Source organism: Hyla sarda, chromosome 3 (assembly GCF_029499605.1).
Source record: "Hyla sarda isolate aHylSar1 chromosome 3, aHylSar1.hap1, whole genome shotgun sequence".
NCBI classification, from domain to species: domain Eukaryota; kingdom Metazoa; phylum Chordata; class Amphibia; order Anura; family Hylidae; genus Hyla; species Hyla sarda.
Window position 1 is genome coordinate 304,241,029 of NC_079191.1, and position 13,429 is coordinate 304,254,457.

General features: G+C 42.7%; 1 protein-coding gene across 4 annotated transcripts in view; it reads left to right on the forward strand.

Annotated features, from left to right (window-relative positions):
* Nucleotides 1-13,429, forward strand: part of QPCT (glutaminyl-peptide cyclotransferase) — a 431,934-nt gene that overhangs the window by 191,457 nt on the left and 227,048 nt on the right. For all 4 annotated transcript variants that reach the window (XM_056566979.1, XM_056566977.1, XM_056566978.1 and 1 more), the window contains one exon: nucleotides 6,587-6,686. In XM_056566979.1, the coding sequence (XP_056422954.1) occupies nucleotides 6,587-6,686 (100 nt within the window). The remainder of the gene's footprint in view (nucleotides 1-6,586; nucleotides 6,687-13,429) is intronic.

Below are 13,429 nucleotides of genomic sequence, written 5' to 3' on the forward strand. Positions count from 1 at the left end.
GGTCTGGAGGCATTTTTGGAGAGTAATAACATTGCTGGTTATGTATACTAGATTTATAGGGAAAGAACGTTGATCCAGGCATTTATTCTGAGTCGGGAAGGAATTTTTACCTCTAGTGTGAGGGTTTTTTGCCTTCCTCTGGATCAACTCAGCAGGGACTCATTAGGCATCTAGATTGAACTTGATGGACTCTGGTCTGTTTTCAACCTTATTAACTATGTTACTATGTTACATGAGACGAAGGGGTTTCTGGAATGGACCAAGGCTGTAAGGGACTTACAGGTTTCTGTCGTGGAGTCTTCTGTCTTCTAAGGTGACCAACTGGCAAATAAAAATATCCCCAATTCAAGACTTTACATCTGAGTTTAACAGGCACAGAAGATATCACAGGAGGAACATTATGCCTTGGCGTGGAAAGAGCGTCGGATCTTAAGCTTTTATTAGCAGGCCTAAGAGGAGGCATGAGACTGTGATCTTGGCAAAATTGTAACCATCACGTGATTTCACCAGATTTCCAGTCAAGTTGTGGAGAATGACTTTGAAGCCAAGGAAGACCAAGAAGAAGCTCTGAAGTACAATGTGGTAGCAATTTTTTCCTTATGCAAATCCTCCACTTGCATGACGAGGGGTTCAGTTCTGAATTGCACCTTACAGTTCAGATTTTGTCCATTAACATAAGAAATGTAGAAGGGCTTGACAAGACGCGTCACTGGAATATGGTGTTTATGGACCTGGGAGGCACCAATGAAGTTGCCAGTGGAACCTGTTGTAGGCCCCTAACTTTACCTTTTCATAAGAGGTAAAAGGAGAAAAATCCTACTAAAATTTCTTGCGAGTATGGGCTCCAAAGTGAGAGAGCGCCATGCGCATTTGAGGCCTAAATTAGGGATCATGCAGGGACGGACCCGGATGCAAGAAATACATTTGCCTCCGATACCAAAATTACCCTACGGCAGTGTTTCCCAAACAGGGTTCCACCAGCTGTTGCAAAACTCCCAGCATGCCTGGACAGTCAATGGCTGTCCAGCAATACTATGAGTTGTTGTTTTGCAACAGCTGGAGGCTCCATTTTGGAAACAGTGCCAGACCAGACCTATTTCATTTTAAGTGTGTGAGTGTGTGTGTGTGTGGGGGGGATGTAGTGTAGGGGTATATGTAGTGTTTTACTTTTTATTTTGTGTAGTGTAGTGTTTTAGGGTACATTCACACAGCAGGGGTTTACAGTAAGTTTCTCGTGGGGAGTTTGAGCTGCAGCAGAACATTTGCTGCATCTCAAATTTGCAGGTAGAAACTCACTGTAAACCCCCGCCCGTGTGAATGTACCTTGTACAACTCTCAGCATGCACTTACAGCATGAGGCATACTACTGCAACTCCCAGCATGCCCTTTGGCTGTCCTTGTTAAGCTACAGCACCACTCTTTCTCTACACAGTTTGTGATAGATTTACCCTTTGTCTTTAGGGGTGGGTGGTATTTCAACTTACTAGTTTTAACCATAAAGCAAAGAAGCTTTATTAGAGAGTATAAAGATACATATACAAAATATGCATTGTAACAATCAAATCAGGTCTATCAACCTTAAAGGAACAAAGTTACGAGGTGCGAACAGGCATGCAGTGAAAAAGTGATCATGCAATATATCTGCAGAGATGACTTAAATGGTGTGGTACAGTGCCAGTGAATTACAGCAGGTCCCATAAATCAATACAAGGAATAACTTTCATGTCCCATGAATAGGTAATAGGTATTGAATTAGTTCAATATAGAGAAAAGCAGTGGCGCATGTCAGGGCAGTGATGAGAGGTTAACCATGGTTCCAAAACCAAGTTGAAGCGGTCCACCTGATCTTCCCTAATGGCTGTTCATTTTTCATATAGCACAATGGTGTTAATTTGTTCTATCACCTGCGGGAAAGGCTTCCTCCATTGCGAAGCTATGTGTTTACGGGAAACCAGCTAAATATATTGAGACAATTTAAAGGTGTGAAAAGGCATTCTAGCAGGTTTGTGTCCCTGTAAACAATAAGAAGGTAACCTCTGCATTCGACATGGAAGAATAGAGAATAACATATCTAGGACCTGTTTCCAGAAGGAACCTACTACAGGACAGCTCCACCAGGTATGGTATAGAATGCCACTCGCTCCGCAACCCCTGAAGCAAAGAGGCGAGACTGAAGGGAAGATTGTGTGAAGTAGGATAAGTTCTGTGCAATATTTTCAAGGAGGTCTCAGTGAGGGAGACCTGCCAACTCCCTTTGCTAACTGTAGTGCAGCACTCTCTTTAGTACGGAGGTCTGTCTCCCAGGCAAACATAAATGGGAGTTTGGTGTCTGCTGGGGGGGCATTGAAAGAAGCATATAAAATAGAAAGTAATCTATTCATACCTGGTGAGTATAGCATATGTTGTTCATAAGGGGTCAAGCCAGCTTGTACTGCAGGAGGCATTTGGGCAGTATAATAGGACATGACTTGACGTGCTCTAAAGTACTCCCTAACAGGAATAGCATGTTGAGTAATTAAAGTCTCAACAGAGATTAAGATCCGTCCGCACAGAAAATCTTGTAAGCGAAGTAGGCCAGCAATGCACCACCATAGAAAAGTGGAGACATCCAAGCCAGGTTTAAAAGAAGGATGTTGCAAAAAAGGAGTGGGGAGGGAAAAGATTGCAAGAAGAATTTGAAGCGAACCAGTTGCCAAAGAGAGAGAGCGTGTAGAGTAACTAGTGCAGAGGAGGGGAGATAAGAGGAAATAGAAGAGGTTGACCGCATAAGAGACAAAAGAGAATAAGGATATACCAAGGACTCCTCCAAGCCCACCCACCTAGGAGCTCCCCCTTGACAGTTAAAGAAAGTTGAGCAATACGGGCAGCATAGTAATACTTCAAGAGGTTCGGGACTGATAGTACATGAGTGCCCTACCAATTCTCAGTCGTTTTATAGGACCATACGTAAGCAAAGATGTCCTTCTACAAGGAGAGTAAGTCTTTCTTTGTAACTGGTATGGGAAGGGAGCGGAATAAATACAGTATGCGAGGCAATATCACCATCCTAACCACATTGATTCTCCCAATCCAGGACAGATAAGGAAAGAGTAGTGGTGAGTTTCCCTCCCAGGTAGGAAAGGCCAGAAGAGGAGTCATGGTAGCCAAAGTTTGAAGTAATAAGGTGCTGAACCGAGGTGGGTACAGTGCAGTACATGGCTTACGATTTGGAGGCATTAATTCGGAGACCAGAGATCCCAGCAAAGACATCCAAGATGAGTGCAAGATTCGGTAGGTTAGTAAGGGGAGCTGTGGGAGTAAGAATTCATCAGCAAATAAATTGCATTTATATTCACCTTCACCCACCTTCACTCCCCTGATGTCCGGGTTATGCTGAATCTGAGCCACAAGCGGCTCCATCATGAGAGCAGACAAAGCCGGTGAAAACAGGCAGCCTTGTTGGGTGCCTCTAAGAATGGAAAGAAGTTTGGGGGGAGTGGTTGGCAATTTAAGATAGGCTTGGGGTGAAAAGTATAAATGGTCCAGTATCCTTATAAAGGAACCGCTAAAACCGAATTTACCCAAAACTGCAAACATGTATGGCTAGGTAACACTATTGATAGCTTTTTCTATGTCTATAGCAAGGGCCACCATAGGTGTTTTGGTTGTATTAGACCATTGTATAAGATTGACAATCTTGCGCACATTTGGCCCGGAATGAATCCCACCTGGTGAGCGTGCACTAAAGAAGGAAGAAAGCGGTGAAGGCAGCAGGCTATGATAGATGTAAGCAATTTGGTATAATAGGTCTATAGTTAATAGGTCTACAGGTTGTAAGTGATCTCTATTAGGCTTGGGGATAACCGATAAATGTGCATCCAAAAGAGAAGTGGAGGAGTGTAGAGAGGAGTGCTAAGGTGTGGTACAAGCAATGCAGCAAACTTTTTGTAGTAGGCTGCTTAAAGCCTGTCAGGCCAGGGGACTTCCCAGATTTGAGGCGGTCAATGACCTCTTCGGAAGTGATAGGAGCATTAAAGACTTCCAAGGCGTCAGGTTCTAACATAGGTAAAGTGACAGAAGAGAGGTATGATGAAAGAGAAGCAGAAAGTGAAGGAAAGTGAGAGGGGGGCGAGTATAGATTAGAATAAAAAGAGTGGAACGCATCATAGACACGATCTGGGTTAGAAGTGCGTACACCGGGGCGGAGTTGGAGAATATGCACCCTATTAAAAGATGCCGTGCTGCGCAACATAGATGCCAACAGATGATCTGGTTTATTGGCAAATCGATAGTAAGTAGCATTAGTCCAGCGTATCGCCTTTTCTTCTTCATGGGAAAGGAATGCATCCAGCTGTGCCCTGGGGTCTCTGACTGATTTATAAAGATAGATAGAGGGATTTTGTTAGTGCGCATATGACAATCTGGCCAGCTTGGCCTCCAAAGCTAATTTCGTAGCATCACGGTGTCTCTTGATGCCCGAAGCTAGTGAGATAATGCGACCTCTCATGAACAACTTGTGAGCTAAGCACTCCCAACTAGGGTCACTATCAAGGCGCAATTTATCACTAAAATAAGAAGAAATATTGGTCTCTAGTTGAGATCTAACACAGGGCATAGAGAGCAGGGACTCATTCAGTCGCCTTCTAAACGGGACCGTAGTGCGTTCAGCTAAATTAAACACTGCCTGAACCACATCATGATCGGACCAAGATCAGGGAACATGTCTGGCATAAAGCAGTTTTGGCAATAACGGGTTATTAGTACCCGTGATATCATCATTGATATTATAATCCTCAAACAATTTAAGTAACTGATGTTGTTGGGTCCCTGACCTGCAAAGCAGGGCAGAGGTGGTAAGATCCAGTGTGCTACAAAGTTGAAGTCTCCAGCCCAAATCAACCAATCGTAGTGCAGGGAGCCAAGTAACGTGCACATTTGCCTGAAAAAAGCAATTGGGGCATCAGTAGGTGCATAAGATTTGACTAAGCGTAACACTTTCTCCCCCCATCAATCCCAGCAAAATCACATATCTACTGTCAGGGTCAATCAATGTGCGGTCAACATTAAATGAAAAGGAATCATGTAACAATGTAAACACTCCTCTGCTTTTAGAGGCATAAGTGGACATAAAGGAGCACCTATAAGACTTATGGAAAAACTTGCGAGAGGAAGTAGTAGAGAAATGCAATTCCTGTATACAAATAACATCAGGATGGAGACGGGCATCATCCCAGAAAGCCTTCCCTCCCTTATGTGGGGGATTAAAGCCCCTAACATTGTGCGATATTAACTTACACAAAACGGCAATAAGGCAGGCTAAAATAACTGTACGTAGAGAAGGAAGCTTCCACGGGGCCCAGAGAAAGTGGCACTGCACCGATGTTAGGACTTGTGCAAAATACTATAGTTGCGCAAACACGTGTACCTGGTCATAACATAAAGTAAAACAAAACTAACATAAACTAAACAAGACAGACAAACAGACAGACAAACAATAATGTCCACATAAGGAAAGACAAGTCCAGGGACATCGGGACCTATCATACTTCCTTGCCCCAAGCCTGGGATTCGAGGGTCACACTACTCCGAGCCATGATCGGCCATTATTAGGTAAAGGCAGGAAAGGGCCACCCAAAGAGAGGATAGTCGGGGGATCACAGGGTAGCGTTCATGAATACAGGCAGGATAGCAATGTCCTCAGGCACAGAGGGGATCCAAGTGGTACATGAGTTAACAGCCACCTCAATGTCCCCCAGCAGAGAGTCACGATGACTGGTTAGCTTTTCGCTGCGGTCCAGCAGGGGCCCACATAAGGATTAGTGTTGCTAGTGTTATCGCATATTCACGAATATAGCACTATATATTCGTAATTACGAATATTCGTTTTTATTTATTTATTTATTTTATTTTTTTACAGTACACATCACAGTGATCATCCCTCTCTGCTTCCAGCTTGTGTGGTGTAAAGAAGGCTCTAATACTACTGTGTGAGACTGGCGTGCGCATTTTCGCAGATGCGAAAATTTGCATATGCTAATTTTTGCATATGCTAATTTTTTTATGCTAATTTTCACATTTGCGAATTGTTCGCATATGCAAAAATAAAATGCGAATATTATGAATATGCGAATTTAGCGAATATATGACGAATATTCGTCCATATATTCGTGAAATATCGCGAATTCTAATATGGCCTATGCCGCTCAACACTAATAAGGATGACTCGAGGTGTTCTTTGGGGGTGCGGGGGTAAAGCAGCCTGTTGTATATTTTCTTTAGCTAAGGCCTCTTGGGCCTCCTTCAGCATGCAGACCAAGTAGGAATGTCCATTAGCTTGAAATTAAAGTGAAAATGGAAAGCCCCATCTATATTTTAAGGTTTGTGTTTTTTTTTTTTTTTTTGCAGTGATTTTTATAATTGCTTTTCATGGCTTTTCCTTTTGTTATTGCCATAATAATTAAACCAACCCTCCCTCCCCGCAAAAAAAAGATGTCTATAAAAATGCATTTCATGTGTTAATTTCTTGCAGTAATATTGGCTTAGTTTCAGAGTTGATATTAATGCCTATATTATTTTTTGTATTAACATGTCTTTTCTTTTTTTTAAGGATTTATTTATTTTACTTGATATGATTGGATCTGCAAACCCTACTTTTCCAAACTACTTTCAAAATACAGTTCGTTGGTTTAACCGGCTTCAATCTATTGGTAAGTGTGTTGCTGTAACCATTTTTATTAAAGGTTTTCCATATTAGTAATGATTTATATATAATCATTTATATAATGATCTATACCATGATTTCACACAGCGTTGTTACTATATGCTGAAAACCATTGGGATGCTGCTTTACAAGATTGTGGGGATAAATTCAAGAGTAAAAGAGGTATTCCTGTCTGCCATTATATCTCATTACTAGGATATGCCATCACTTTATGAATATTGAGGTCAAACTTCTCAGTTACCATTCCTAAGAAGTAAGGGGCTGCACCGTTGATAAAGACTGAGTTCATGGCCTTCATTTAACATATACAGCAGGAAAAGCTGCTGAAATATTTCTGCTGAAATCATTTGCTTCCCATCTGACACTAACATTAGTGAAAAGACATGTCAGGTATCTTACAAGTAAATAAATATAAATAAAACTTTAACATAGGTAAGATTTTTCATGACCAATAATACCAGTATACAAAGGAGGAAACATTATCAGCATACATATTACCATCATACTGTTGCTGTCCAAATCCTGTATACCAATAATAACAGTATACAAGAAAGGATAATATCACCATACTTATAACCATTATTCTGTTACTGACCAAATTTTATTGTATATTGAAAGCAATATTGACAATAATACCAGTATACAAGGAGGAAAATTAACAACATGCATATTACTATCATACTGTTACTGACCCAATCCAGAGTACCAGGACCAATATTACCAATAATACCAGTAGACAAGGAACAAATTATACCACCACACAAAGACTATAGCACAAATAGCACAAAATCACTATACACAGACTAACAATACCAATAATACCAGTATACAAATAAGACAAGGGTCGAATAATATTGTCGCATTAGGAACACATTATACATCACACAGTGGCTGACTAATGCACTATACTGCTACCAAAGAAAACCTCTGTACACAGAGTGGTATTTCCCCACACAGTGCCCATATTGAGGTAGATACCAGCTGCCTACAGGATATGTATACCATATAAATGATTACATACAGAACTATATAGAGGTATATACTAACTGTACAAATGATCTGTACACCAAATTGATTATAAGTGATTATAAAGATTATAGTTACAACTTGGGGCTCAAAGAAGATATCTCTTCGGCATCTGCAGGACAACCCTGTTAGACTCTACATTTTCTAGTGCCCTCACTACCTGTACACAATCTCCCCATTTATAGTAATGCCCCCCTTGGTGTCATGCACAGTAAAAGTGGGCAGGAAAGTAGGTCCCGCATTAAGTAGGTATATCCCCCATAGTAGGCAGGTAGTTCTACTATTAGGTAGGTATTTCCCACAGTAGTTAGTTCACTTATTAGGTAGACCTCCCCCCCCCTTTATGTCCTCAGGTAGGTTGTCCCTCCCCAATAGGTAAATACATCCTTAGGTAGGTAGACCACCCCTCCCAGTAGGTAAATATGATGATACATAGGTAGGTACCAAGGTAGGTAGGTATCGGGTAGCTAGCTCGGTTGGTAGGTAACTAGCTATCTATGTAGGTTGTTAGCTAGGTAGCGTGGTAGGTCGGTTGTTAAATATGTAGCCAGGTGGGTAGGTTGATATGTAGCTAGCAAAGTAGTTAAGTAGCGAGGTAGGTAGCTGGGTAAGTTGGCAGGTAGATTGGTAGCCAGGTAGGTAGCTATCTAGGCAGGTTATTACCTAGCTAGGTAGGTAGGTAGGAAGTTGGATAGTTAGATAGCCAGGTAGGTAGAAAGTCAGGTAGGTAGGAAGCTAGGTAGGTAGAAAAACAGGTAGGAAACTATGTAGGTAGTTGCATGGCTAGGTAGCTAGGTGGATAGATAATCAAGTAGGTAGGTAGCTAGCCAGGCAGGTGGACAGCCAGTTAGGTAGGTTGGTAGGTAGATAACCAGGTGGGCAGGTAGATGGCTAACTAGGCAAGTAGACAGCCAGGTAGGTATGTAGGTAGGTAACTAGATAGGTTGTTATCCAGCTAGGTAGATTGGTGAATAGGTTAGTTAGGATGTAGACAACCAGGTAGGTAACTAGCTAGGTTAAAATCCAGGTAGGTAGACAGCCAGCTAGGTAGCTATGGGTAAGTAGGCTGACAGCCAAGAGGGTAGGACATACCTTGTCCAGCCTGGCTGCATCCTCTCTCCTTTACAGTGCAGGCACCTGCATTAGGGCAAGGGTCACACTGTTACTGACAGGAAGCCTTCAACTGAATAGACAGAGAATATATTATAGCAAATATATTAAACACATTCTCCTCCACTGTATTTACAGATGAAAATGAAATGACCAGTAAAATACAATGGGATAATGTAAAATTTCCAGTACAATTCACTTGTCTAACCCAGAAATAAGTACAGTGCTGCCTTAGAAAAAATCAAAATAGACAAATCACCAGATCCAGATGGCATTCACCCCCACTTTCGAAGGAAGTAAAATAATGTAATAGACAGACCCCTATTTCTAATATTCGAGGACTCTATAGTAATTGGGTCTGTTGCCCAGGACTGACGCATAGCAAATGTGGTTCCAATATTTTATATAAAAAGTGACCCCAGGAATTATTAAACTAACAGGCCTTTTGTAAGTAAATTGATAGAGGCCCTTCTAAGAGATGCTATTTTGTTGTATCTCAATGAAAATAAATGTATAACACCATGTCAGAATGGGTTTATGAGGAATCGGTCCTTTCAAACTGATCAGCTTTCATGAGGATGTGAGTTTAAGCCCCTCTTGACACATGATATTCAAGTACATCATGATCGGTTGGACGTACATGTACGTCATGCAGATACCAGCCACCGCTGAGAGCATAGCGTCGTGCCTGGTAAGATGGTGGCCAGCCATTTTGCCTCGGGACCCAGGGGGTTTTGTTAACAGCACCACCCCCCACCCTCCATTGTGATCACTGCCATCAGCTAGCCAAATCTGACTAGCTGCTGACAGCATTTTTCAGGAAAAATCCTGTTACCCTGCCCAGTGACAGGGACATCGGTGGTATTTGGTGCTGCACAATACAGCACCAATCACCACCATTGTTTACATTAGGCGGCTCCTGGCTATTTTGGGTGCAATTAGTTGGTCCGGGTGATCAACCAATTTCAGCCAAAGTAATGAAATCTAAATAATATACCTCATTCTGCTCACTCCCATTCGTGTTCCCCTCAGTGGGCAGAGCGGTGTATATGTCCGGATCTCTCTGCCCTAGGTATCTCCAGTGTTCCTCACCAGAATCCTACATGCCATCTGTGGAGCTCTGGCTGCTGCAGCTCTCTGTCCTTTGGCCATCTTCACTTCTGAGTAGAGATGAGCAAACTTTAGAAAAGTTCAACTCACGATTTGGCCTAGTTTGACGTGACCCGGCACTAAAATAAGCCCCAAATGTTTTTTTAACACTGCCTAACACTGAAGCTCTCTCTAACACTGCTAACTATGTATTCAAGTAGTTTTTAAGTGCTTTTAAGGTGTAGTTATGGCGACATGTCAAAACCCATGGTAACTAACAGCTTCTTGAATGCACTGACGGAGTTTTAAGGTTTAATCACACTATAATAAAGCGGCATCAAGTATCCCTGGTTGTCGACAGATACCTGGCATTCTTAACCCCTTAACGACATAGGACATAAATGTATGCACCAGGACGTACATTTACAACCTATACATGACGTGAGCACTGTAACGGTGCTCGCATCATGCATGGCAGGTCCCGGCTGCTATCAGCAGTCAGGGACCCCTCGGTAATGGCGGACATCAGCGATCGCGCTGATGTCTGCCATTAACCCCTCAGACGCCGTGTTCAATACAGATCATGGCATCTGCAGCAATGCAGCACTTTGGATGATCGGATCGCCCGCGGCTCTGCCGCAGTGATTCGATCATCCAAGATGTCGGACGGCGGTCCCCTCACCCGCTTCCGTCCATCCTCGCGTTGTCTTCTTCTCTGGTCTGCTTTCCAGCAGACCAGAAAAGTGGATCGCCGATATCACTGATCAGTGCTTTTTAAATGCATAACACTAATCAGTATATGCAATCTAAAGATAACAAAAAATAGTCCAAAATTTATGCTTTTTTTAATCACATTATATTCCAAAAGTTTTTATAAAAACTTATTAAAAGTCACACATACGCAAAAGTGGTACCAATAAAAACTACAGATCACGGCGTAAAGAACGAGCCCTCATATACGGTGGTGGATGTCTAGGTTAGGCGACAAGAGTTGGCGTTTAAAAAAAAATGTTTAGGAGTTTAGGTTCCTGTTATAGGCAGGGCATTAAGGTGACAGATGCTTAGGCGATTGGAGTTGCCCTTGTACTTTTGTTTTTTTGGGAAAAAAAATTGTTTAGGATTTAAGGTTCCTGTTATAGGCAGGGCATTAGGGACGTTTAGGTTCCTAAATTTCACCCCACCTCCCCACATGTGTGAAATCATAACATACACCCCACCTCAAGTTTGAAACACCCAATAAAAAATGGGTCGTCACAAAGGGTGTACTCAGCTAAGAGGCTTACAAATGTCTTGCCTCTGACACTAAGACAGTAAGGGGAAGAGGAATATGCCCCATTCCTCTTGTCATCCTCCTTCTCATCTTCCTCCAGTAGTGGTAAAGAACCGTGATGAAGGCCTCGCAGAGGCCACTAGGAAAAGAGTCTTCCAGGATAGATATTTGAAGTCCGCATCCTTAAAGGGGTATTCCGCCCCTAGACATCTTATCCCCTATCCAAAGGATAGGGTATAAGATGTCAGATCGCCGCGGTCCCGCTGCTGGGGACCCCCTGGATCCCTGCTGCGGCACCGTGCTCTCATTACAGCACAGAGCGAGTTCGCTCTGCACGTAATGATGGGCGGTACAGGGTCCGGAGCATCGTTACGTCACGGCTCCACCCCTCGTGATGTCACAGCCCGCCCCTTTCAATACAAGTCTATGGGAGGGGGCGTGGCGGTCGTCACGCCCCCTCCCATAGACTTGCATTAAGGGGACCGGCCGTGATGTCACGAGGGGCGGCGCCCGTCATTACGCACAGAGCGAACTCGCTCCCCAGCAGCGGGACCGCGGCGATCTGACATCTTATCCCCTATCCTTTGGATAGGGGATAAGATGTCTAGGGGCGGAATACCCCTTTAAGTGGCTTAAACGGAGCCCTATGAGAGCATTCAAGACTACAATTAGATCCCAGACTAGAGTGGGATCTCTGACCACAGGATGAAGTTTTTTTTACAGCCTTGAATAAACATATCAACAGCAGGTGAATAGAGAATTTACCTAGAAAAAGCAAGTAAAGGACCAAAAACTGCATCTTGAGGGTATTTAGCTGAAGTATTATGTTTAACCTTGATGGAGGAATTCCAAAACTTCTGTAACAGCTGGAGAAGAAATATTGTGGTGCCACGAGTGGTGTAAGGAATACCTGATCACTTTGTGACACCAGGGCACTGTTAGCCTATACACGGTCCAAGGTTGGAGACAGCTTCTTTGGGGCAAGGCATGGGGAGTAAAGGAACACACAAACAGGTTACAGATAACTGTCTTTACTGAGCAGGGTGCAGATGTTAATACACACAGACAGTATGGTGCAGACTGGAAAAGAGTCAGCGTAACCCCTTGGGAACCCTGTTGCCTTGCTGGGACTTTTAGTACCTTTCACCCAAGAGATTGATACTGACTTGATTTAGACTGAAGATCGTTCCAGGTAGCTAGGGTTCTGTCAAGGTCCTGTAGCTTTCTCTACCAGGGCATGAATTTCCTCTCTGCGGGTTATCCTTGCAGAATGACTGAATAGAACTTGAAATGATACATTTGTTCTGGGCCTTCCTCAAAGCTTCTCCACACACCTTATACCTTTACCACACTTTTGCTCTGCTCACAGCTTTAAGCTGAACTGAACTGTGCAACTCTTCCCCCCACTACTCTATATACTAAGGAATTTAGGGGTTCCCATTAGCAGGCAGGGTCACATGGGCTTGCACAGTTCCTCTCATAAATGTACAACATAGAAATAAATACACATATAAATAACAGATGAAACTCATGAAAATAGATTAGCCATTTCATAAAGTGCTTCAACATAATAATACTGATAATAACCAGTCCTTTAGTGGGCCCAACACCTGTGCCGCTGGTCTGCCCGAGAAAGTCAGAAGCAAAAGAACAGCCAATGTTGCTGGGACATCTCAATGTTCTTAAGAGTACTGCATTGTTAGTCACCTATGTTGTACTTATTGTAGGCCCCAAAAATGAATCACTATGTTTAATAGAATAATAGCATGATGTGTCCGCCATGTTGTATGTTCTAAATAGACCACAGTGTATTCTAAAGTTGCATCTCTACAAAAGTGCCAGTCTGGGAGAGGAATACTTCTTGTCTCTTTAGATATTTTATTGCTGTTTAGATAAGACCGATAAAAGGGCTAGTTAGCTAGTCTTGTGAATGTTATTCTGGCTAACAATGAATTACCCATTTGACTAGGCACACAGAGAGGTTCACACATCTATGTGAAAGAGACCTCCATGGTATTCTTATCCCTCCAATAAATTTGGATGTCTAGGTAGGCCCCAAGATGTCTATGAGAATACAGGTTTCAATTACTTATATATGTCAAAAACAATCCCTGAATTTATAATATAGTGCTCCATACTTCAAGTGTGGAATGTGGGTTTAAGACCAGTTATTGACAGTTAACCCTTAAGGGTAATGATGCTAATTGCTTATGCAATAGCACCCCCTAGTGTAT